Genomic DNA, 26869 nt, shown 5'->3' on the forward strand with positions numbered 1-26869 from the left:
CCAAATTTCCGAGGTTGTGAAGAGGGGAAGTAAAGCTGCTATGCAGTGATTCTGTAGTCTAAACATCAGAACTTATCTCAGCTCCTCACCTTTATAAAATGGGACAGCATAGGAACTATCTTTTCTTCATTAAGTATACAGGGAAAAAACACCACCAAAACGCAACTTCCCCCAGCCCAAGACAAAAAGAAACGTGAGCACAGCTAGCTGTTCAGCTGTGTCATTTCTCTGAACTGCCACATGTGTAAGGTGCAGGATGTTCCCTACCCACTCGTTTCTGCTATACTTAAAGGCTCTGTGTGCCCCAAACATGCAACAGAGCCTAAAAGGGATTCATGTTACCTGAAAGTTCCATACACAAATACATTTTGGAGGATAATAGCTTGGATAATAGGGACTTGTGATTTTCCCTTCATAGCCAATTTTCTCTTTGGTCACTATTGTTTTTCCACACTCTAGGGAAAAAGAAAAAAAGAGGGGGGGGGGAAAGGTAAACATTCACATTAACGAGAAATCTTCCACTGCAAAACAGAGCATTTCAGGAATTATATTTATTTGGCTCAAGTTGGAAACAACACCCTCCTCAGTGATGCAGACAGACAATGGCTGTCAAAGTCCAGGAAAGCTTGCTGGGCTCTTCAGGACAAAGACAAAACATTGTGAACTTTTTATTGCAGCTCTGCAAACAAGACGTGGTGAAGGGGCTGCACACCGATACAGATGCACTGCAGCAGGAGAGTACCTCTTCTCTTAAAATGTTGCCAGTTTAGAAGAGAAATGAATGATTCAGTAATCTAATTAGCTTCCAGGAAACCAAAACCTTCTTTAGTGACTACTCAATGGATTGAGGGAATTTGTTAAAATAATAATAAAAAAACCCCAAACACACACACAAAGCCATCAAAGAAAACTCAGCTCTGAATTTAAACCAACCAACAATACCAGCTCTGAATGTAAAGTTCCTTAGGATGGCAAGTTTGCCACATGCTTTTATGATGGTATTTTAATGCTTAATTATTCTCAAAATTAGAACTATGCAACATCTTGCTGAGCAGCTTTAATTTTCTTGCATTGGATTGCTTTAGATTTTTCCCATTATGTTCCTTCTACTGTTTGTGATTATGTTCTAACCACTTCTTAATGCAATAAAAAGCAAATGATGGATTTGACACATAAACATAACTGACTCCTTCGTGTCAATGAGGAGGCAAAGACCAAACAAAATTGCAGACAAAGGGACTAAGGTTATTTCCACCTTAGTGTTGTAACTAAGTCCAAAATCAGGAGAGAGGCCAGAGCAGTGCTACACCTGGCATAACAACTCCATCTACTGGCATATTGCAGTCCTGATCACTGAACTCAGTGCTAGTTTTAGCTTTCTCCCTTCAGATTTCACTTCAGAATAGCTAATTGGCACAGATTAAGTCACTCCAGAGAAAGGCAGGCACTCAGTAATTCAGAGAAGATGAAGGAGAGAGACAAGTTTGTAGGAAAAAAAAAAACACAAAAAACCAACAACAAAACCAGCAAACAAACAAAACCAAAACCCACCAAACCCAAAAGCCTAAGGTAGAGAAGTCATTTCTCTGTAGTCAGGGACATGAGAGTCATGTTGGGATCTTAGACAGAAACACTGCAATAAAAACATTTCCAAACATAACATACTTTCTTGTGTAATAATCTCAAAAAAGCCATGGAATTCCTTATGTTCCTTCATTTGTGCTGCCTTAAACATTACCAGCATGAGATTGCTTGTGGACACAAGGGACATCATTGAATCAGCTGGTTCACAAGCTCTGAGGGGGAAGAAAGGAGAGTACATATGTAAAGGATAGTAAAAAACCAAACAAACAAAATCGCTGAAACAAAAACCCAGCACTCATTCTGTGCATGAATTTTCCCCTTTCAGAGCTTACCTGATTCAGAGTCTGGTGAAAACTCCATACTCTCAAGCACAAAAGTACCTGATGTAAGACCAGTTAGAAATGCAGCTTCACACAGAAAAAGAATAAATTAGAAGCATGAAAGGTAAGATGGAAGAGTTAGATCTAGAAGAAAAGACTAATTTTCAGCCTTCACTCCAAATAAAAATGAATGAAATAAATAGTAAAGAAAGGCTGGCAGAAAGAGAACATTTATTTTATTAGATCAACACATTTAGCCTGGGGAGTGGGAAAGACAATGAAGCTAGTCTTCAAGTCAGAAATTAAGAATCTGAACAACTAATCCAATTAAAAAAAAAAAAAAGTTCCTTTCCATCTACATAACCTAGCAGATAGCACCAGGCCTGTGCAGACACCAACAAGCAAATGAGCACCATCTGCTGGTTTATAGCCAAGTCCGTGAGTGATCCAGGTTACTCTCAAACAGGATTGAAAAGTCAATGGGGTTTTTTCACCCTGAGGGGCCTGAGCAAAGGATTTAATGCTACCTTTAATACCTTTAATGCTACGCTTGATGGAGGTGCTGTCTTCACACTTTAGCAGGACTAGGGATTTCAAACAAAAAAAAAATCCCCCAAGAAGCCTACTGAATCATTAAAAATGTGACGGGAAAGCCATTAGATAAGCCTCCAAACGATCCACAGAGAGCAGCTCAGAAAAGAGCTGAACTGGGGAGTGGCAACAAGTATCCAAAGAATCGTGAGACTTCATTTTACAATTTCAGTTTTCACATGAAGAACAATAATCTTCATATGGAAGAATAGTTTGCTTAGGGAAGGAAGTGCTGACATTTTCTTTTTAGTAGCATATCATGGTATCATAGTATCATGGTATCATATTATCATAGTATCATAGTATCAGTCAGGGTTGGAAGGGACCACAAGGATTATCTAGTTCCAACCCCCCTGCCATGGGCAGGGACACCCCACACTAGATCAGTCTGGCCACAGCCTCATCCAGCCTGGGCTTAAACACCTCCAGGGATGGGGCCTCAACCACCTCCCTGGACAACCCATTCCAGGGCTTCACTACTCTCATGGTGAAGAACCTCCTCCTCACCTCCAGCCTCAATCTCCCCACCTCCAGCTTCATTCCATGTCTTCCTGGTATAAATCAGGAAAGTCTGTTCTGTTCTGTTCTGTGTAGGTGTTGTAAACATAACACATGAAGATTTAAGTACTTTTAACGAATCAAAAACGCAGTTTGAAATTCTACAGGGAAAAAAAAAGTCAGTTCATTCCCAACAAAACTTTATACTCACCGGTACAATATCTTATGTTTGATTGGCACCAGAGAGTCATAAATTGCTAGGGAGTCAGTGATGCAGTTATCTGCTTCAATCTGAAGAGATGCTATGGAAAGACGAACAAGATGGCCCACTGATGCAGTCAGCTTAAAATAGCAGATCGTCTCCACTGAGGTTGCATGAATATCCAGAGGGAAGTGCTGGTGTAGGCGATCAGCGTACAGATCATACACACAATTTGTTCCTGTGGAAAATGCCACGTTTCAGCACTGGACATGCACTACAAAATGGTTAAATCTTCATGAAATACAAAGTAAAACTCCTAAAAAATAGATTGAAATCAAAGAGGCACATGAGTTGCAAGCTAAATGTGAAATGAAACTGCAGCGCTGTTGCTTGCATTTTAGTTACAAGGCCGTGGCCAATCTGCTTGTAAAACTACAGAATAACTAAATAAGTCCCTTTTCCATATTTGCACAGAAGCACTGCCATCCTGTACAAGAGGAATTCACACTTAACAAAAATCTGTAGGGCCCTCAGAGGATAATATAAACCAAATTGTCATTCAGTAGGACATGTTCATCAACTGCACATCCCCATAGATATTAGGCTTATACATAGAATGATACATAGAATATTAGAATAAACCTTTATTAGAATAAACCAAACCAGGTTGGAAGAGACCTTCAAGATCATCGTGTCCAACCCATCAACCAATCCAACCCACCCAAACAGCTAACCCATGGCACCAAGCACCCCATCAAGTCTCCTTCTGAACACCCTCAACGACGGCGACTCCACCACCTCCCCAGGCAACCCATTCCAATGGGCAATCACTCTTTCTGTATAGAACTTCTTCCTAACATCCAACCTAAACCTCCCCTGGCGCAGCCTGAGACTGTGTCCTCTTGTTCTGGTACTGGGTGCCTGGGAGAAGAGACCATCATCAGCCTGTCTACAACCTCCCTTCAGGTAGTTGTAGAGAGTGATAAGGTCACCCCTGAGTCTCCTCTTCTCCAGGCTAAGCAACCCCAGCTCCCTCAGCCTCTCCTCATAGGGCTTGTGTTCCAAACCCCTCACCAACTTTGTTGCTCTTAGTTGTAGAGAGTAATAAGGTCACCCCTGAGTCTTTATAATAAATAGAATAAATAAATCACAAGTCACACTGTGCTTATGTTGTGTGTTTAAACTTTTCTTGTTCTTGCTCTAGGACTTTTAGGTTATCGTTGGAACAGCAGGCTTTGCCAGCGTTCTGTTGTGAGGTGAGCTGTAAGTGCCACCACGAAATTCAGATTTGTTGGGACAGTTCTTGTTCAACACCCTGCTCAAAGCAGGGTTAAAATTCATTCAGATCAGGAGTTGGTCAAGTCTTGAAAAATTTTGCAGTGTTAGAATTCAGTGTAAGACACAGAATTACCTTAAAATATAAACAATTCAGTTTATCCTAAACACGGGTCAAAAAAAGGCCCCCAAAAAGAGCAATGTCACAAGGTAGAGAAGATCGCCCTATTTGCACGCTAAGCTGGAACACTTGCTCCTTCCTGGTCAAGCCTATTTTGTCAATCATGTCACCTAAAGTCATTCGTTCAAGTCAATATTGCAGCTCCCATTCAGCAAAAAACTTAGGATCTTTATTTTTTGTTTGTTTGGTCATATCTGGAACTCAAAGCAGCGCTTTGAAATCACCTCTCAAAGAAAACTGTAAGTTGGGAGAGAAGGAGGAATAAATGTTTGCATTCTCCTCTGCCTATTAAAAAAAAAAGAGACAGACATTTTTCTGAAATAGTTACTATTGGGGACCACTAAGTAAAGCACTGGAAGTCCAAATATTGGCTCAAATTAAATGACAGCCTTTTAACCAGTGTTTAAAGAAGACAGGCAGTGGCAGGATATGTCAGACTTTCACTTCTAATTTACAGCCTTGAAACCAATGCTCCGACTACTCGTGAACAATCTGTAGGGAATACTTTACCATTCCTCTGAATTACAGCTACAATATTTAAAGCTTTGGTTGAGCTGTTGTACTTCCTTCTTGTTCTTATCTCTTCCCAGTAACACTCTAATCATTATTTTCTCTTATTTACTCACCCTTAAAGTCGGCTTTGATTATACTCTTCAGAATTATGTGACTACCATTATTTCTACTAAGTAGTTAACAATGCAGACCTAGACCTAGAGCACGGTGCAGAGAATTCAGAGGTCTCTCCTTGACTAGAAGTAATGCAAACATACCAGCTTGAAATGAAAGCTTGAAATGAAAGCTTGAAATGAAAGCTGGGCACAGTATTTACCTAGACTGACCCTTAGCCAGATAGAGTATCACAGTACAGTACATTCAAGGTTGGAAGGGACTTCCAGAGATCATCAGGCCCAACCCCCTGCCAAAGCAGGGTCACCTAAGGTAGTCTGCACAGGAATGTATCCAAGCAGGATTTGAATGTGTCCAGAGAAGAAGACTTCACAACCTCTCTGGGCAGCCTGCTCCATTGCTGTTTCACTCTAAGTTTAAAGAAGTTTCTCCTCATGTTGAGGTAAAATTTTCTATGTTCAAGCTTGTACCCATTGTTCTTTGTCATTTTATTGCACACCACCAAAAAGAGATTGGCCACATCCACTTGACACCCACCCCTCAGATATTTATACACATTGATGAGATCCCCTCTCAGTCTTCTCAAGACTAAATAACCCCAGGTTTCTCAGTCTCTCTTCGTAGGGAAGATGCTCAAGTCCCTTAATCGTCCTCATGGCTCTTTGTTGAATTCTCTCCATCAGGTCCCTGTCTCTCTTGAACTGGGGATCCCAGTATTCCAGGTGTGGTCTTGCTAAGGCAGAGTAGAGGGGGAGAAGACCCTCCCCAGACTGGCTGGCCACACATTTCTTGATGCTCCCCAGATACCATTGGCTCTTATGGCCACAAGGGCACATTGCTGTCCCATGGAGAACTTGTCTGCTAGGACTCTAAGTTCTTTCGCTATGGAGCTGCTTTCCAGCAGGGCAGCCCCTAATCTGTACTGGTGCCTACTGTTACTCCAGGACCCTGCATTTATCCTTATTGAACTTCATGAGGTTTGCGTGCACCCAGCTCTCCACTGTGTCCAGACCTCATCGGATGGCAGCACAGCCTGACAGGGTGTCAGCCACCACACCCCAGGCCCCCAGTCTTGTATCATCAGTGAACTTTATGAGGGTACACTCAATCCCCTCATCCAGTTCACTGACAAAGATACTCACCAAATCTGGCCCCAGTACTGATCCCTGAGGAACACCACTGCCCACAGGCCTCCAAGTTGACTCCATGCCACTGATGACAACCCTCTGAACTCTGTTGTAGAGCCAGTTTTCAATCCACCTCATGGACCAATCATCTGTACCATATTTCTAGGAGAATGTTATGGGAGCCAGTATAAAAAGCCTTATTGAAGTCAAGTTATATGGCATCCACTGCTTTTCTACCCATTTGGTCATGGTTTCATAGAAGGTGATGGCAATGCAAGTCATATGCATCAGATGAATACCTACAAGTACCTTCTTCACCCCATTCTTTTACATATTGTACAGGTTTATACTTGAACTAATAACTAGGTCAACATAACTCCACTGCTCTCGAGATATAAGCAAGCAATGCACCTTCTCTATATGATACTGCATTAACATTTCCACTTCTGCACCACATTCTGTAGTCCTAAGCATGCACACTCAAGGTATCATAACAAAAAATACTGCACCAATGTAAGACTTCTCAACTCCTTTATTGCAACATCACTGCATAGCAGCACTGCAATTACAGACACCAGCTGCCTACACTAAGTTTTTGAATGTCCTCTAGAGGCGGGTCATCTTTCCTGCATCCTGTTGTCTAGCAGTTTAATACTTGCCCCTTTCTGTGAAAGTTACCATAGAAGTTGTAAAAAAAGCCTCAGCATCAATATTTATGTTGCACTCTGTTTATTTTCTTCTCTTTTAGTAACTGCACTCTGGAAAATGTTGAAACACCAGAGCTGACTCTACTAATTCTTCTTCCCTGGAACACTGAACTCAGAGTTTACATTGTTATGCAAGTAAGCACCAATATACAAAATTATTTTGTGTCATTAATGCAAGGAGATTACCATGCCATAGCAAGTGGATCAGTACAGTGTGTGAGGAAATGAACGCTGCAGCAAGCTTCAAAGCTTTGAGTTTGGCCTCTTTTAATGCAGTTGCATTACAAACCATGGCCCAGAGTCAGTGACCCAAAGCCTACCTGTTCACACCAGTTCCAGAGAGCTTGACTTGGCTCACACTGACAAATGTAATTGTTGAATTCTAAGGAACTATGCAAGCTGAAACCTTAGAATAGGTAACAAATAGAAAAGTAATTGTTGAAATAGTTCAAGATAATATTTCAGAAAAGACAACTACAGGTATGGAAAGGAATAAAACCCTTGAAAAACTAAAGGGTGCAACTTCACAAGGTGATAAGCCTGTGTGAAGAAAGAAGGGAGGTCAAGACATCCCTACCTGCTAGCCCAGCAGAAACTTATCAGGTGTCTGCATCAACAGGGATTGCCTAGCCTTAGTAGCACACATTTTCTAGGTGTCTTCTCAATGTACTAGTGAATACAGATGCGCTATGCTTTTAATATGTTTGCCAAGTCCCTGCATGCTGTCAAGGAACCCAAGTGGGAGGTTTACAACATGAAACTAGGCAGGTATATAAATAGTATAGCCATAACCCTAGCAAAACTGAAATGATTAAAGTAGTTCCTGTTAGGCAATTAATTTAAAAGAAAAGCTCATCATCAGCCTCGAAGAAAAGGGAGTAAAGGATGATAAAAGATGGACAAATACATTACTAATTTTTATCTGAAAAGGCAACAAATAGATTTAAGGTCGGTTTAGAAACCTTAATCTTTGACATAGACTGAATAGCAAACACCTAGCTGACTGAGTTTATTTCCTAACATGCCATCAGGTAACTCCAAAAACTTACCAGTCAAACTGAAGGCAGATAGGTTCTCTGTCTGTTGCATGAAAGATTCACAGTCCCTTTGCTAGCAACTCAAGACATAAACATCAAGGCTGGACTTAACCTTCTTAACAACTGAGTATCAGACATTAACTAAATGCTTTATTCTCCACTTCTGCTCTGCCAGGAAGCTCCCCAGTGGTGAATTACCTGTTCCTGTTGTTGACCAATAATCTGACCGAAGACCTGCTGCACAGAAAAAAAAGCAGTGTCAGTCTCACTTGATCAACATTCAGAATTCAGACTTTAACTCAATCCTATATCTTTAATAATAACACTAAGAACACAGGTTAAAATTGCTGTCTTAACAAGGGAGCGTGCCCAGTTCCTCTTTATTTCTGAAAATTCTGCAGGCAGCTTTAGAGATATCATGTCCCCAGGCGTTTTAATGTCTGAGGCAAGAGACTGCATGTCACTTAAGTATTGAGAGTCTGAGCCAGGCATCATGTTCACATCTTTGGCCACACTTTCTCAGCTTTCAATTGGCTAGTTTTTCAAAAGAAGTTCATTCTGCCCCTTGCTCATTGAGCTGAAAAGTCATAGAATATTTTGTAGCTAATTACATTAAACTGGCAATTGCATCTCACATCTCTAATTTCTTCCCCGAATAGCCATAGCACAAGAGTTGTAGAATCCAATCGAATCAAATTGAATAGAATAGGCCAGACCAGACCAGGTTGAAAGGGACTTTCAAGATCATCGTGTGTAACACATCAACCAATCCAACCCACCTAAACAACTAAACCATGGCACCCATGGCATCTAGTCTCCTCCTGAACACCTCCAATGATGGTGACTCCACCACCTCCCCAGGCAGCCCATTCCAATGCGCAATCACTCTCTCTGTGTAGAACTTCTTCCTAACATCCAACCTAAACCTCCCCTGGCACAGCCTGAGACTGTGTCCTCTTGTTCTGGTGCTGGCTGCCTGGGAGAAGAGACCAACCCCCACCTGACTGCAACCTCCCTTCAGGGAGTTGTAGAGAGCAATAAGGGCACCCCTGAGCCTCTTCTTCTCCAGGCTAAGCAACCCCAGCTCCCTCAGCCTCTCCTCACAGGGCTGTGTTCCAAACCCCTCACCAACTTTGTTGCCCTTCTCTGGGCACGTTCCAGCAAGTCAACCTCCTTCCTAATCTGAGGGGCCCAGAACTGGACACAGTACTTGAGATGTGGCCTAACCAGTGCAGTATACAGGGGCACAATGACCTCCCTGCTCCTGCTGGCCACACTGTTCTTGATGCAGGCCAGGATGCCATTGGCCCTCTTGGCTGCCTGGGCACATTGCAGGCTCATGTTCAGCCTACCATCGACCAGTACCCCCAGGTCCCTCTCTGCCTGGCTGCTCTCAGCCACTCTGACTCCAGCCTGTAGCTCTGCATGGGGTTGTTGTGGCCAATGTGCAGAACCCGGCACTTGGATGTGTTAAATCGGTCATCTTATAATCCGCATTTTAACGTTATGGGGTGGCAAGCATGAATTTTCAATGGAGGAGTTAAAGCTACCTAGAAGGTGTCAGAGATCTCCTGAATTTGATCATGAGCACTCCATGTAAAGGCTGTTTTGCAATCCGTGTTCACAGGGACACTTTGGCTTTCTTGGGTTTGATTTTCTTTTTACTTTGTGGGGGTTTTGTGTTTGTGGATGTTTTGCTTTGCTTTGCTTTCCTTTGTTCTGTTTTTCTCTCTAATAATTTTAGTGTTAGAAGATAAAGATGCTGGATGAAGACTTTGGGTTGTTCATAGAAATTGGTATTCCAATACTAAAATGTTTGTTTAATGAAGGATCCTCAAGGATATGGCTACTTGCTGGTACTAACCACTTAGTACAATGGAATCCATGTCAACTGCAAGGCCCTGAAGGCTTCCCACTGAGGTTCTGTTAATGATACTTGTCTGAATGGAATCCTTTAAAATGGCAGCCACACAATCCTCACACAGCACTTGGCGTTTTGCCTGTGGTACCACAAATATGATCCAGAAATGAATAAGGAGGCCTCCATTGTTGTTGTTACTGAAATGCAAAGGTCCAACAGATTATTATGACATTGAATGTTTTCTGAAGGCTATAGACTCTCAACACAAGCTTCTAAAATACCAGTTTAGAATGGAATGAATTATTTCCCTCTTCTCTTGTTACTATGACACACCAAATGTTTTTTTTTCATCTCAAAAAAAGCCAATCAGCACAAAAGTCCAAGCTTGCTGATTTCCTGAGGATTCCTGATTGTTGAGATCTATGGAAATCATATCTGCTTGAATTGAAGCTGGGTTATATCCAAAATAGAACTACTAGAATTACCAGTCCCAGAAATGCAGAACTCGGCATTGCTACGCTTCTCGACGTGTACCAGGCACTGCAGTGTATAAGAAACAATTCCTAGACCATTTTTAGGCCATAGGTAGTCAACCCAGTCTTTACCTCCAAATGGGGAAAAGAGCCATTAAATCAAATATACCCCTGAAATTCCCATTCTGGAACCAAAACTGGAAACAACTAATCCTCTAACAATAACTGCATACATAGTATTAGGGTAAGTGCACTTATTGCAGCATACAGATTCTTTTTGCTTTCCTCTCACTAGTTGTATACAATAATATTGGTTATAAAATAAGTATGACTTAAAAATCAGGATGACTTAATAATAATCTAACAGCATGTTGACATGGTTAAAACTCTGTGTGACCTCTGTGTGAGAGAGTCACCAAAACTATTTTAGGGACATTATTTCTCTTTACCTGTCAGACTAGAACTGCTTATATGACTTTATTTTGCCTCTATTGTTGTGAAATTAATTGGTATTGGTTATAAACATATTTTGCTATCAGTACAAGTAAACAGCAATGATTAAATCACAACTACTAAAATCAGGTTTCTTTAGTCAGCTCATAGAATCATAAAACCATCAAGTTGGAAGGGACAGACAAAGGTCACCTTGTCCAATCCCCCTTTCTCCTCCCACTCCCTCTCCCCCAAGCTGAGCAGCGACATCTTTAACTAGATCATGCTGCTCAGGGCTCTATCAGGTTTGATGCTGACCATCTCTCTGTTCCAATATTTCCCTCACTGTAAAGAACTTCCTCCTAATATCCAATCTAAATCTACCCTGCTCTAGTTTAAAACGCTTGCCACTTATCCTATTGCTGCATGCCTTTCTAAACAGTCTCTCCCCATCCTTCCAGTAGGTCACCTTATGATATATTAATGACTCTATAAGGTCTCCCCCAGAACCTTTTCTTCTCCAGCCTTGAAAAAAACAAAAATAACCAACTCTCCCAGCCTGTCTTCAAAGGAGAGGCCCTCTGATCGTCTCTGTTGCCGTACTCTGGACCTGCTCCAGCAGGTCCATGGCCTTTCTGTGGTGCAGACTCCAGATCTGGTCACAGTAGTCAAGGTGTGGTCGCACCAGAAGAGAGCAAAACATCTCATTATGTGACATTCTTCTCAGCAGAAATGCAATTACATTAAACATCATTTTACCTGACTTCAGAAACTGTAGACTGCTTATAAAATTTGGAGAAAGAGGAGGTTGTGTAGACTAAGTTAATCTGAAATAGAAAGTATTAAGATTTAGTATTCCTAAAAAACAAACAGACAACAAAACCAAAAAACCCCAACCACTGCCAATAACAAAACCAACCAAAGAAAACAAAGCAGTCATAACTAGAGATGTCATCTGCCTAGGCTTTCCTAGGAAGATTCTCAAGCTAGTGAGAGCAGCAAACGTGAACAGGTCTGTAAGCAGTCTGATGTTCCCTCCTGCCCAGGGCCAGATGTCACACACAACACCTTTCAAAAAAACCAAGAGAGTTCTGAAAAGGATGCACACTCTTTGCACAACAGATTCCAAATACAGAGGGTTTCTTTCTGCTCGTTCTGAAATTTATAGCTAGCCTTTAGGAAATGAGTTTGTGCTCTTAACATTTTGTGTGTTGCTCCTAAATTGCAGTCACCAGAATTAAAGTTTTTTTTCCACAGAATCACAGGAAGACAGAGGTGTCTTCCTCAAAGCAGGGTGAATGACACCAGAAGACTTCACAGACTCTCTGGACAATAGTTGCATTGTTTAATCACCTTCAGAGTTAATTTTTTTTTTCCCCCTAGTGTTTCTGTGGAATTTCTTGCATTTTGATTCAGTTTGTGCCCATTTTCTAACAGCTTAGTAATAATGTATCTCTTTTCAATACACACAATGTAAAATAGGTGGAGAAAGAAAAACTCTGTGCAGTCATTTCATGCTGTAGGGAAATCAAGCTCCTGATTCCACCAGTTCTTTGGATACGTGTGATAATATCACTGTACCCATAACCTTCCTACCTCTTGTTAAAAGAAACACCATTAAAAAACACATTTCTGTGGTGGGTTTGGAAGGACAAGGCTGAGAAGCCTCTTCCCTTCCCCCTTGTAAAGTAAAAGGGAAAAAAAATTGAAGGGAAAAGAAAAAAAACTCGCAAGCTGAATTAGCAAAGCAGTGGAGCTATATTTACAAAGCGATGTAGGATTTGCAGGGAGATATTTATAAATTTACAATATCTACAATATATACAAAGATATACAACAGAGTAACACAGAAATGAGAGTGAACCCCTCTCGGCAGAGAGGGGGGTTCCCCACCTCCTCTTTCCCCTCTTTCCCCCCTTTCCCCAGATTAGGTTAGAAGAGAGAGAGAGCGAAAGAAAGAAGTTAAAAGCAGTTTTGTGTTAATTGGAAAAGAGTTAATACAGGCCTTATCAGTTTTTCTCTCAAGGCCGGAGCCTTGGCAGAAAGCCCAGCACAGGGACAGAGAGCAGCCGCACCGTAGAAAGGCGGAAGCAAGACTGACTGAGAAGTGCTGGAAATGTCCAGTATAGTCCCAGCTCAGAAAGTGCTTCCTCCCACTCGTCCAATGAAATTAGTTTAGACTATTCCTTCCGTTTACCAACTTCCGTCCACCATATTCCCTTTCTTAAGGGGGCAACGTCAACCGGCCACAGTCCACCCCTTCTAAACAATTTCATTGGCTGTTCACACTGTCCATCTAATCCAAAACGATATTTACAGTTCGTGAGTAAAGTTCATAGTCCATTCCGGCTATGCTCAGATGTAGATGATTCAAAAGTCCAAGAAAATCAGAAAACGAGAAAAATGGAAAACAGTTCATTTCTTCGCCGACGAAGCAAAGAAAAGGGAAACAGGGAAATCTCAGGGTCTCTTAGTTGACTCAGGGCTCTCAGGGATCTCAGGGTTCGTGCACCATAGATTCCTCGTTGATTCTTCCTCTGGGCGCGATGTAGCTGTACAGCAGTTTGAAATTAACCTCTTTCAGCTAAAGTTAAATTTCTTTGTGGAATACACTGAATTTCACCATTCGCTTGCATTACCCAATAAGTGTGACCCGGACCTTCAGCTGAAACCACCCCTCGGACAGGTTTAGCCTCTCCTGAGGGTGAAAATACCCAAACAGTTTTACCTAACAGATTCTTTTCTCTAACAACAGGAACTCTATCACCTTCTACTTTCCGTAGCAAATCTGAATGTGCAGGTCCAGCTCGGTTCACTGAACCTCTACTATTTACCAGCCAGGTTGCTTGTGCTAAATGTTTTTCCCAGTTTTTCAAAGATCCACCCCCCATAGCTTTGAGAGTGGTCTTCAACAAACCATTGTAGCGTTCAATCTTCCCTGAAGCTGGTGCATAGTAGGGAATGTGGAATATCCACTCAATACCATGCTCTTTTGCCCAGCTCTTTACAAGGTTGTTCTTGAAATGAGTTCCGTTGTCTGACTCAATCCTCTCTGGAGTTCCGTGTCTCCACAGGATTTGTCTCTCCAGACCGAGAATGGTGTTGCGTGCAGTTGCATGTGGAACTGGATAAGTTTCCAACCATCCAGTGTTTGCCTCTACCATAGTAAGCACGTATTGCTTACCAGAATGAGAACGTGGTAGAGTGATGTAGTCAATCTGCCAAGCTTCACCATACTTGTACTTGGACCATCTGTCACCATACCACAAGGGCTTAAGTCGTTTTGCCTGCTTAATAGCAGCACAAATGTCACAGTCATGGATGACTTGTGTGATAGCATCCATGGAAATGTCTATGGATCTGTCACGAGCCCATTGGTATGTTGCATCTCTGCCTTGATGTCCTGACGAATCGTGAGCCCACCGAGCTAAGAATATCTCACCTCGGTGTTTCCAGTCAAGATCAAGATTAGAGTCCATGTCTACTTGAGAAACTCTTGCAGCTAGATCTGCCTGATGGTTGTGTTGCTGTTCCTCAGTAGCTTTGCTCTTAGGAATGTGAGCATCGATGTGTCTCACTTTCACTGGAATTCTCTCGATTCGATCAGCAATGTCCTGCCATAGGTTGGCTGCCCAAATGGGTTTTCCTTTCCTCTGCCAACCACTCTTCTTCCAGTTCTTTAGCCAACCCCATAGAGCATTGGCTACCATCCATGAGTCGGTGTAGAGATAAAGCTTTGGCCATCTCTCACGTTCAGCCACGTCGAGAGCTAGCTGGACAGCTTTTACCTCTGCAAACTGAATGGATTCTCCTTCTCCATCTTTCGCCTCTGCAACTCGGTGTGTTGGACTCCACACAGCAGACTTCCACCTTCGCTTGTTCCCAACAAGACGACAGGAACCGTCTGTGAACAAAGCATATTTCTTTTCATCATCAGAAAGGTCATTGTAAGGAGGAGCTTCCTCAGCACGAGTTACTTTCTCCTCTGGAGGTTTAGCACAGTTGATGCCTTCAGGCCAACTTGAGATCACCTCCACTAGACCAGGTCTTTCAAGATTTCCCATTCGAGCTCTCTGTGTTATCAGAGCCATCCACTTAGACCAGGTTGAGTCTGTGGCATGATGTGGTGTGGATCCTTTGCCTTTGAACATCCAATTCAAAACTGGTAATCTGGGAGCTAGAAGAAGTTGTGATTCAGTTCCAATCACTTCAGAAGATGCTTTTACTCCTTCATAGGCAGCTAGAATTTCTTTCTCTGTTGGAGTATAATTAGCCTCTGAACCTCTGTAACCTCGACTCCAGAAACCAAGAGGTCGTCCACGTGTCTCACCTGGAGCTTTTTGCCACAAGCACCAGGTTGGACCATTGTCACTTGCAGCCATGTACAAAATGTTCTTAATGTCTGGACCATCTCGGACAGGTCCCAGACCCATTGCTTGAACTACCTCTTGCTTTATCTGGTCAAAGGCTGCTTGTTGTTCAGGTCCCCAGTGGAAATGGTTTCTCTTTCGAGTCACATCATACAGAGGTTTCACAATCTGACTGTATCCAGGAATGTGTAGTCTCCAAAATCCCACTATCCCCAAGAAACGTAGGGTCTCTTGCTTGTTTGTGGGACTTGTCATGGTAGAGACTCTATTTACCACATCCACTGGAATGTGTCGGCGTCCATCTTGCCACTTCACTCCCAGAAACTGAATCTCTGTGGTAGGTCCTTTCACCTTGTCTCGCTTGATGGCAAAACCTGCATTCAGAAGAATGTCGATGATTTTGTTACCTTTCTCGAAGACTTCCTCAGCAGTTTTACCCCAGACGATGATATCATCGATGAACTGGATGTGTTCTGGAGCACTGCCTTTCTCCAGAGCATCGTGGATCACCGCATGACAGATGCTTGAGCTGTGGATCCAGCCCATTGGCAATCTGTTGAAAGTGTACTGGATTCCTCTCCAGGTGAAAGCAAACTGAGGCCTGCATTCCTCTGCTATAGGAATAGAGAAAAATGCATTAGCAATGTCTATGGTAGCATACCATTTGGCCTCTTTGGATTCCAGCTCATACTGTAGTTCCATCATGTCTGGTACTGCTGCACTCATAGGTGGTGTTACTTCATTCAGGGCTCGGTAGTCTACCGTCAGACGCCAGTCTCCATTCTGTTTCCGCACAGGCCACACTGGACTGTTGAAAGGTGAATGAGTTTTGCTGACGACTTTCTGACTCTCCAACTGACGAATCAGATTCTGAATGGGCAACAAAGAGTCACGGTTGGTTCTGTATTGTCTGTGATGCACAGTCTGAGAAGCAACCGGCAATTTAATGTCCTGTATCTTATGTTGTCCCACAACTGCAGATTCATCAGAAAGTTCAGGTCTGGCAGACAGCTTCAATTTTTGTCCATCAATTTCTATTGAAGCTACTCCAAAAGCCCATTTGTAACCTCTAGGGTCTTTGAAACGCCCTTCTCTAAGAAAATCAATTCCCAAAATACAAGGTGCGTCAGGTCCGGTCACAACTGTATGCTTCCTCCATTGTTTACCAGTTAAACTTATATTAACTTCTACCTTACTTAACTCTTGAGATCCACCAGTGACTCCCAGAATAGTTATAGACTCTGATCCCTGATAATTTGATGGTATTATGGTGCACTGAGCTCCTGTGTCAACCAAGGCCCTGTACTTCCGAAATTGTGAAGTGCCAGGCCACTGGATGTACACATCCCAATAGATTCTATTATCTCTGTTATCCCTCTCCTCCCCCTGGCGGGAGGCAGGGCACCCCTAGTTATGGGGAACATGCGCACATGTGCATTGCACATATTGTGCAGGGTTATAACTTTGCATGTTATGACTGGAGCCACTGTTGAAGCCATAAGAGTCGTTATGGGGAACTGTGGAAGTAACAGCTACCCTTCTGGTATTACTACCTTGGGTTCTGCCACTTTGCAATTCCCTCAGTCTCCTGAAAAGATTAGAAGTTGGTTGGCCATCCCAGCGGTTCATGTCCTCACCAAACTGATCTCGCAGAGTTATCCAAATAGTTCTACGTGATTGCCTTGGTGGTCTGTTTTGGAATGACCTGTTTTGGAATGTCCTGTTTTGGAATGACCTCCTTGGAGGACGTGTATTCCTCACAGATGAGACTTGTACCCATCTGGAGGGAGAATTGAAATTATCCCTTTGTGCCAATTGGGATATGGAATTTCTAAATTCATCTTTTAACTCTCTAATGCAATTCTGAATATCACCAGACATCGTTTTAATGGCCGAAACCAAAGAACCACGTGTCATGCTATCCTCCAATTGTCTCATTTGATCACTGAATTGGCCAACCGTAGGAGAAGCTCCACCATAACTTCTTGACACAATTCTGCTTGCCAGAATGTTTGCATAATTAGAAGGAGCAAGTTTGATGATCTTTTTAGCTAGACCAATACCCACAGGAATGTCATCAGGATTCAGAGTTTCATGTTCACCATAGAGTAGCTCTCTAACAGCAAATTCTCTCAAGCGCTTAATTCCCTCATCTATGGTAGTCCAGGGTTTAGGATTCCAGGGAAGATCATCTCCGGAAGGGTATCTCAGGGCAACCGCTATTAAAAGGCGTATCCACAGATTAACCTTACCGAGAGCTTCGCCTAGATGTCTATCTATTCCATTGTCCCTTGAGAGAGTTCCTAACTGAGCTGCTGACTTGTCTCCAACTGTTAGAGCTGAAGCACCTGTATCATAACACCTACTAAGCCAAACTAGAACTGGCTCCTTATCTGCCCTGGTGAAATCTTTACGGACATTTCGCAATTCTTCCCGTGGTGACGAACAGTCCGTAATATCATCTTCCTCCTCGTCTCCCTGAATTCTTTGCCCATATAATCCTGCTGTCATTCTCCTAAGGATCTCTTTAAGCTGAGAACCACCTTTGCCAGCTGCTTTCCTAGCTTCATCTCTATCCTGCTTTGATCTCACTAGGTTAGCTAGATCTTTAAAACAAACCTTCTCTTCCTCCTGAGCAGGATCTTTTAGAGTAGAGGGCCCCTCACCAGGATCAGTCTCCTCCTCTTCTTCTCCATCTTTGCCCTTTCCAGCTCTAGTCTTTAAAGGAGCCACCTTAACTGGAGCTGTGTTTGAATTTACAGCCACCTTAATGGAAGCTGACAGGTCCTGAGATAAATCAGCTGCTGGGGCAGTGACTTCCGGTCCCACCGAGGGAGTGGGTGGAAGTGACGTTGCTCCGTTAATGGCCGACGGAGAAGAAGAAGAAGGAGAAGTAGTGGGAGAAGGAGTAGGTGCCATGTTGATACCAGCCGATGCCCTTGGCTGCTTGCTAGAATCAGCAAAGTCATTTAGAGCTGCTTTACCAATTAACTTTTTAGCCTTCTTTTTAACTGACACAGGTTCTCCACAGTCCTCGTCACTAGATGACTCTGGGACTGATCGAGAGCCACGGCGTTTTCTTCTTGATCTAGTTTTAATAACAAAACACGCCCTGGACACCTTTTTCTCTCGCCACAAGGAATACAGAGAAAACACATTAGTTATCACCAGCAGCAGAATTATACACATCACATAAATCACCTTTGGATCCCAGGCATCACCTAGAGTTACTGTCTCCTCAGGCGGAATCTTAAAACCCTTTATCTCAATTGGGAGAGTGGTGGAGGTAACATTCCTGTATCTCACTGGCCATAATAAATTAATACATTTTCCATACCATAGTTTAACTTTATACATAACCCACATATAAATTGTCCGCACCAAATATTTACCCAGGTAATCCAAAATCAAACCCAAACAATACCTGTAAACCAGAGCCCCAAAAATTGAAAAGAATAATCGCTCCACAAACCACAATACCTTCATGTTTGCTAATTCAGCTGGAAAACACTAAGTCAATCAAATAATAAATTAAACTAGTTATCTGCCGCACGTTGGGTACGCCAATAAAAAAAATGTCGTGGGTTTGGAAGGATAAGGCTGAGAAGCCTCTTCCCTTCCCCCTTGTAAAGTAAAAGGGAAAAAAAATTGAAGGGAAAAGAAAAAAAACTCGCAAGCTGAATTGGCAAAGCAGTGGAGCTATATTTACAAAGCGATGTAGGATTTGCAGGGAGATATTTACAAATTTACAATATCTACAATATATACAAAGATATACAACAGAGTAACACAGAAATGAGAGTGAACCCCTCTCGGCAGAGAGGGGGGTTCCCCACCTCCTCTTTCCCCTCTTTCCCCCCTTTCCCCAGATTAGGTTAGAAGAGAGAGAGAGCGAAAGAAAGAAGTTAAAAGCAGTTTTGTGTTAATTGGAAAAGAGTTAATACAGGCCTTATCAGTTTTTCTCTCAAGGCCGGAGCCTTGGCAGAAAGCCCAGCACAGGGACAGAGAGCAGCCGCACCGTAGAAAGGCGGAAGCAAGACTGACTGAGAAGTGCTGGAAATGTCCAGTATAGTCCCAGCTCAGAAAGTGCTTCCTCCCACTCGTCCAATGAAATTAGTTTAGACTATTCCTTCCGTTTACCAACTTCCGTCCACCATATTCCCTTTCTTAAGGGGGCAACGTCAACCGGCCACAATTTCTAAAGCCACAAGGAGGCACGCACCTCACCCTGCTGCTTAGTGGTGGAAATGAACAGATTATTTTGAAGGATGTAAAAAAATCACATTAATATTATTCTCTTTCAGTGTTTGACACAAAGTTTAAACAATTATTTTAAGGGCCAGCATCAAGTGAATGGAACTCCATCTTCTTAGGCTTCAAAGTATTTTATATATTAATGTTACTACTGAAGGGGCAAGGAGTCTATCTTCAGAGGTTTTTCTACTACCACTCTGGGGGACTCTGAGGCATGAATAAAAGGATTTCATGGAGAAAAAGGAACAAACCCATGCCTACTTCGACCTCCTATTAGTAATTTTATTCCACAGTCACATCACCAGGTGATATAGTTTTATATCAAGCTGATAGGCTGGAAATATGATAAAATATTAATGTTATTTAGTAAATATAAAAAATTACTTTTCCAGGCCAATTTGTTTCAGGTTTGCTTGCCCAGCCCATGATAGGTTAATTGCACATGATAGGAGGCTAATAAACAGTAGAATAACAGTCTAGAACAATCATAACTTGGAATGCAGAGGAACAAAGTGGAGTCTCCCTATACGCACAAAACCAGAGAGCAATGCTGCCTCAGGTGGCGAGACGGACCACCTCGAGTTCACAACGGAGCTAACCAACAGCTATAGGCCTTAGGAATAACCAGGTAAGTTACTCACAAACTGATGAGCTGTTAACGACCAAAACCTTTGCTGAATGAAGGATGTTCTGAGTTCCTAGTTATAGTCCGAAGGGCAGTATCCAAAATTAGAGGAAGTGAGAGAGAAGGAGATGCTGCTGTGATGAAGATCTAGGCACTCTGCTGCTAGGACAGAAGAACTAATTGCCCTGAAGAGAGGAGCAAGTAGGTGCTTGTTGCCTTTTTGCAAATGGCAGGGCCCAATGGCACATTAGCCATTCAAATCAATTCAAAATGTTTATGTGGCAAACAAACAGTCCTCTCTCATGGCATCTGACACCTGAAAGTTGCCTCTCTAAAAAGTGAGGTTTGGGGTCCAGCTTCTGTCGCCTCCAGGCAGCCCTAACAGCGCCTGCCCATTGGCTTCTCAACCTCAAACCTGGACTCTGCAAAACAGGGAGGGAGAAGAAAGGGCAATGGCTCAAACAGGTTTAGCTGGTTTGTTAACGTCTCTTCCAGGACACCAAGAAATGCAGGACAAAGAAAAAATCCCAAGTAATATTCAAGTAGGAGAATGCTGGCAATTCTCTCACTCCTATATGCAACAACATCAGGATGCTCTGGGACAAGAGCAGGACAGGCTCAGAAGACTACAAATGCTGTTTTGGAGGATGGGGCTAGGAAAATAGAGCTGGAAAACAGGAACATAAATTTATTATAAGACATTGTTGGGGATTTGTTTGTTTCTCAGTTTCCATACTATCAGTTACATCTTTATGCAATGCATTTCCCGCAGTTAGTACTTTTTTTCCTCCAGACATCAAATACCTTTGAAGTCCAATTCCCTTTTAACCAAGATCCTTACCCCTCACTGCCTACTGTAGAGCAGCCTTAACTGTTTACAACAAAGTGCTATTTCTGCTTTGAGTGATGCAAGGGAATACCTAGCATCAGAAGGAAATGGAAATATGTTCAAAAGCTCTAGGGTAATTATAGATGCTTGAAAGTGGAAGTCTGCCAGCAAAAAAACAATTTAAATGCAAAAGTTTAATATCTCAAAAGCAGCAATTAACATCTTAAGGGATTTTGTAGTGATCTATTCATAGAGCCAGATTTGTGGGGTGGAAATACATAAGATGTTAGTAACTAAAAAAGTCAAACAGACCTTTTCAAAACTCGGTTTCTGATTAGCAAGCTGAAACCAGTCAGTTCCTTCCCACTCCAGATAGCCATCCTTTGTACACAGTCTTTTAGAGAGGAAAAAGAAAGAAGGAAAAAACCCAACAACGAACATCAAATAAACCCCAACGACTCAAAAAAGGCAGGAAAAACAGAACACCACAACAGACTCCATGACACCCAGAATCACAGCCCTTGTTCACAGCTCAGATCTTTTTGCTAGCCAAGCTGCCCATGCATCTTACCACATGCTGCACATTCTGTGCCATGGATAGAAATTCTTTTGACTCCTTCTGCCTGTATTCTGGGACAAACTCTACGTTGGCAACCCGTAACAGTCCAACAAAATACAATACATCTTTGTTTGCTGCCTGAACTGCAAGAAATAAAGATGACACTTATCAGCCATTTTCTTTTCTTTTAATAACTTCTAAACCAAGTGAATATATTCAGCCAAAGCACACTAGTCTTCACAGCCAAAGCGATCTAAGTGAGTACCACAATGTGAAGGTTACTTGAGCAACTTTTCCCTACACATAAGGCAGGCTACTAATGTACAAATGAACCAGCATAATGAAGGCAATACCAACATCCTGATACTGGAGCATCATGAAGGACTTTCAGGCAGAATTAGCATCAGGGGTTTCTCTCCCCCACAAAGAGGAAAAAACCCACAGCTAACTCAGCCAGAGAAGCAGAAGGAATGCTGTGTTTTACAAGCAATGTGGAAAGGCAAGTTAGATATACAATATATACAGTATTTACAATATATATACAGAAATGTACAGCAAAGTGAAAAAAACCAAGAATACAGGAATGCAATTCCCTCCTCCAGACAGAGGAGGGTTCTCCCCCTGTACCCCCTTCTCTCCCCCTACCTCCCTTTTTCCCCAAAGAGGGTTAGAAAGAGAGAAAAAGGTAGTTATTAAGAAAGCAGAATTTTAGTAGGCCTCATGCAAATTAGTATTAGAGCTTATCTTTATCCAAAGTCGCTCTGGCAAGGAGCCCAGAAGCAGCCAAGCTGGAAGGGAGAAGGAAAGGAACAAACTGAGAAAAAACTCCAGCTGCACTAAAACTTAAAACTGCATTCTACCAATCTACCAATGAAATGAATTTAGAATATTGATGTTTTCATTGTCTTCACCAAAACATTCAGCCAGAGTGTCCCAGCACTGTCCCCTTCTTAAAGGCACAGCCTCAAACGGCCACTGGGGTCTAATGGGGAGAACACAGCTTTTACCACCCAGTTGAAAACATCTGTATTTTTTTATCATTTAATTTCTTTAAATCTGCTTCATGTGAGAGACAAAGGACTTACCAGACTTACCAGTGAAAACTTCTAAGCAGTTATCTGTACAATTAGCTAACACCTTAAAAATATTTTGCCTAACACTTCAGAAGAAAATCATAGCTCCTAAAGCCAGTAGATATTTCTTCTCTTATAATGACTTCTGAAGCCCTCAAAAAGACACCCAAAAGTCCTTCAAGCCCCATTTAAACAAGTTCCAATTTTAAAAACAGTCTTCAGGACAATTTCAATCCTGAACCCAATTGAAAGTACCGTTTGGGACATTCACATGAGCTTTCTGCAACTCACCAAAGAAGAGCCACAGTAACGTCCAGGTTACAACTCCTAAAATAAATAGAGTGAGGGTGAAGAGAATTATTTTGTTTTGGAAATTCCATATTAGCTTAACTTTCTTCTTCAGTTTCAGTTTGTCATGTTTTTTCCTTGACAGAATCCTCTCTACCAGCTTATCTTCTGCAGCTACCATTTGGACTGAGATGCTGGCTACCTAAAATAAGATGGAAGACAACAAAAATGTGAAACATTTCCAAAGCAACTGAGCAATCAATGACTAGGACAGGTTCCTGCCTACATCTGTCTGTCGCTGCACGTACACAGCAGTACAGCTCTGCAGCATTTAAAAACATCAGCTTGAAGCTAAGGTAATTTTTTCAAGGAGCTCACAGATTAATACAGTCAGTCCCTATTGCATAAAGAGTTTAAAATGCAGCTGTAGAATACCCCGCAACAGCTATCCACCACTAACCATATGATTTACTGAAGCGCATGTCTGTCACAATCCAGTCGTGAATATCTTGGCAGGGGTTAAATCCCCTTGTTTTCCAACTTGTTCTCAGGTATCAGAGAGGCTGGGGGCTCCTGAGCTGAGTGCTGTCCATTTGGGTCTCGTGACTAGTTTTACATTCTCGAGAACAACACTAAGACTCAAAACGGAGTCAAGGGTAACCACTTTATTTAACCAGCAGCAGGTATAGCTACAGCCACAATGGTCCTGTTTGTAGGGAGCACTGCACTGCAACATTGTCAGCAACAGGCAGCAGCAACAGGCAGTGGCAACGCACCAGCGGGCATGGCAGGTGCGGGAACAGCGCCAGCAGCAAGCAGAAGGGACAGCAAGCAGGAATGGCAGCTCCTCAGGAGAAATGGCATCTTGCAGAGGTGACAGCTGCAACAGCTCCGTACTGCCACGTTGTGATGTCTTTCATAACCTCACCGTGTTACTACAAATAACCATGGCCCACCGACTCGGCAGTGGGACTTATTCCCAGTACTGCTGGTAAGAAGTCTCCAGGGTCTGGGCACAGGCGCAGGAGACTAAGGTTAGGTTCCTTGTGTTGGTTCCGCATGTTGGTTTGTTTGTTTCATAGCTATAGGAACAAAACTTTCATGGTTTAAAGTGGTCTCTGAGCAATGTTGAGACAAACATATATATTTTTCAATCCCCTACAATTAGTGTACATTATCCCTCTTTAGACCAGAATTACCTTGCACTGTCTGCAGCTGAGATGTATAGACAGAAGTACTGCAGAATGGCAGCTTTTAAACAACAGCTTGGTAGCATAACTTAACAAGGTGCCTCATGCCCCAGATCCTAGTTATGTTTATGGTACTTTGGTGCTGAAGCAGACAAACATTCAGCTCTTTGTTCCTCCCTTTATAGGAACTGAGAAGGGGGGGGTTATCATAGTGAAGTTACCCGCCTTTATTCCAGTACTATGGTTTGTCATCTTCCTTCCAAGGAACCATTCAGCATATGCATACCTCCCAATTCATAGTCCAAATGACACTGCCACCCCCACCCCTCCCCTGCCCCCCCCAAAAACCAAACCCAAAACAACTAAACTAGAATTAGCCCTACACAAGTAAGCTCAAGCCACTTATTCCTCAGAGAAAAAGACTCTACTTCCTTTCAAAATGAGGAGCAGAGGGTGTGGATCTCCTCCTCCTGCATGTCTAGCTCACTGTCCAATGTACGCTGCGGTGAACAGGAAGATATCTTCCCCAGGTATGAAATACTATGCAACCACCTCTGCATTTGCAGAAATATTGTGCACTTTCTGTAAATATATATATATATCTACAATTTGGTCTGTTCTGGGTTCATACCAGGCATTTCCTTCTGCATGAGACAGTCAGCACATTTAAGCATACAAGCAGTGTCTATCAGTTGCTACAGGTACAGCAAAAGCTGCCTAAGGAAATTTCTGAGACTTCATAAAATTCTCTGTTGGACATCACCTGTGACAAATACTTTGTTGTGAGATCAGCTAGAGGTTCAATCACCTTTCCTCAAGTGAATGCATTGTTCAGTCTCTGCAGACATTCCTTGGTTACTCAGGGCATAGATTACCAAGTGCACTGAGTATGAAGACAGGCATTGTGATACCTGGCAGCACAACAACTATAACAATAAAAAACCCAAACCTTGAATATCCTACTTATATCACAATTACATAATGCTGTAAAAACCTAAAACCACCACACACTAATAAGGAACACCCAAAGAAAATTATCCCAAAACCCACAATGATTACAGTGGGAGAGAAGCTCTCAAGGGGCTGCCTTATGAAGTTCTGGGTTCTACATGACTGGAGGTGGTGTCTTCCACCAAACACAAAACAGACTGAGACAAAAAGACCAGTGTCAGGATCCCAATAGATACAAAAAAATTTCTTCTTTTGTTTGTTTATGTGTTTTAGGAATAAGTAGTTTTAAAGGCATTTTCAGGGTGGGTCTCCCCCACCTCACAGCTGATTTTACACTGTTTGTGACCCAGGACCTACTCAGAGATACGGCATTTCTCACAACGCCACTTCAGGGTGCACTCTGCTGAGGGACATACACCTTCCCCACATACCAAAGAGTTTAAAACCACACCAGAACAGATGCACAGAGCATGACTTGGGTGGATGTGGCTTTTCCCTAGGCTCAATGGACACTCAGCCTCTGTACAGCTACAGAAGGGGCAGGCAACAATGAGAAAGGCTACAATGAGCTGCCAGGCCATCTACCATAATTTCATTCTTTGAAGTTTCTCAGAAGGCTAACTGCAAGTGCATGTGACCTGTTGTGAACTAAAAGGTAGGTATACAAGACTCATTTTTCAGCCCTACTCATATTTTACTTAAGGAGGGAGAAAACTATGAAAGTCAGGAAGTACTTAGCTAAGAACTGCACTCCAAATATTCAATGTTGGATGCTGATTAATAAAACAGCTACAAAAACTACGTGCTTGATACCCAGGAAATGCCAAGCATAATTACTTAAATTACATAATCAGTTTCCAGATAAAATTGCAGTTTAGCTATCACCATATACTAAATTATTTAATTGCTTTAACTCTTCATGACAATATTGATACAATAATCTCCTTTTGTATCTTCTTGGGGAAAACCAAAGCACTTAATCTACTTTAAAGTTGCCTTTCTTGCATATAAATGTATTTATTTTTGGAAAGACATGCTGTTGCGACACCAAAAAAACCTTTTAGTATTGTGACACTGGCATTCCCACTACTTCAGTTGTCTGGAAACAGTTGTTACTAGCAAATCTGAAGATACATGTTCATTTTGCAGATTAAATTATAAACCAGAAAATTATAACAGTGTTTAATACTTGAGAAACTGATCATAAGAGAGTTAATATTGCCACAGAGTGTATGAAATCAAGAGTGCTTAAGTCACCTACTTACACTTAGTTCATCTTCAGGTTTGGCTGCTGGGTGATCACTTTTTTCATCCATTCCAGCAGACTTAGTTTTTATTGCTTGCACCAGGTGAAAAACAGCCTTGCACCTTTCCCCAGGCACTGCTACTTGTGAAGCTGAGGACAGCTAGTAGCAATATTCAGGACCAAGAGAGGCATCAGTTTACCTTGATGAGTTTCCAAGTGTAATCTTATCTGCCCTGTTGCTCCTTTGAGAATAGGAGAAGTAATTTTAGACGTCAAAGGTGGACTGAATAGACTTTTCCTAGACTTTTTAAGTTAAAATAACTGCTAACTTGTTCAAACCAAACCAAACCAAACCAGTCATGTAAGATTAAAGCACACAGCATTAATTGCCGTAAATAAGAACCGTCACAAGCAAAATGCAGATAGGAGAACAAAAGCATGAAGTTAAAGGGAGTGTTGCAAATTGTAGATAACCATTGCAAAGACAATTTCACTGCCTTCTAGGATTTTTAACTTATCTTGAAAATTCAGATTTGGTTATTTTATTGCAACCAGGCAACATATTTCAA

At 42.2% G+C, this 26869-nt stretch overlaps 1 protein-coding gene across 1 annotated transcript in view; it reads right to left on the reverse strand.

Moving 5' to 3' along the window:
- The window catches only part of TMPRSS7 (transmembrane serine protease 7), a 49967-nt gene extending 23594 nt beyond the window's left edge, over window positions 1-26373 (reverse strand). The window contains exons 1-9 of the mRNA XM_068166042.1: window positions 26320-26373; window positions 22917-23115; window positions 21565-21695; window positions 11675-11742; window positions 10014-10207; window positions 8348-8386; window positions 3205-3433; window positions 1666-1796; window positions 343-455 (exon numbers count right to left, since the gene is read on the reverse strand). Of these exons, the coding sequence (XP_068022143.1) occupies window positions 343-455; window positions 1666-1796; window positions 3205-3433; window positions 8348-8386; window positions 10014-10207; window positions 11675-11742; window positions 21565-21695; window positions 22917-23115; window positions 26320-26370 (1155 nt within the window). The 5' untranslated portion in view covers window positions 26371-26373. The remainder of the gene's footprint in view (window positions 1-342; window positions 456-1665; window positions 1797-3204; window positions 3434-8347; window positions 8387-10013; window positions 10208-11674; window positions 11743-21564; window positions 21696-22916; window positions 23116-26319) is intronic.
- Window positions 26374-26869: the final 496 nt, after the last annotated feature.

Source organism: Melanerpes formicivorus, unplaced genomic scaffold, assembly GCF_026170545.1.
Source record: "Melanerpes formicivorus ecotype bairdi unplaced genomic scaffold, bMelFor1.0.p_v2 SCAF_96, whole genome shotgun sequence".
Lineage (NCBI taxonomy): Eukaryota > Metazoa > Chordata > Aves > Piciformes > Picidae > Melanerpes > Melanerpes formicivorus.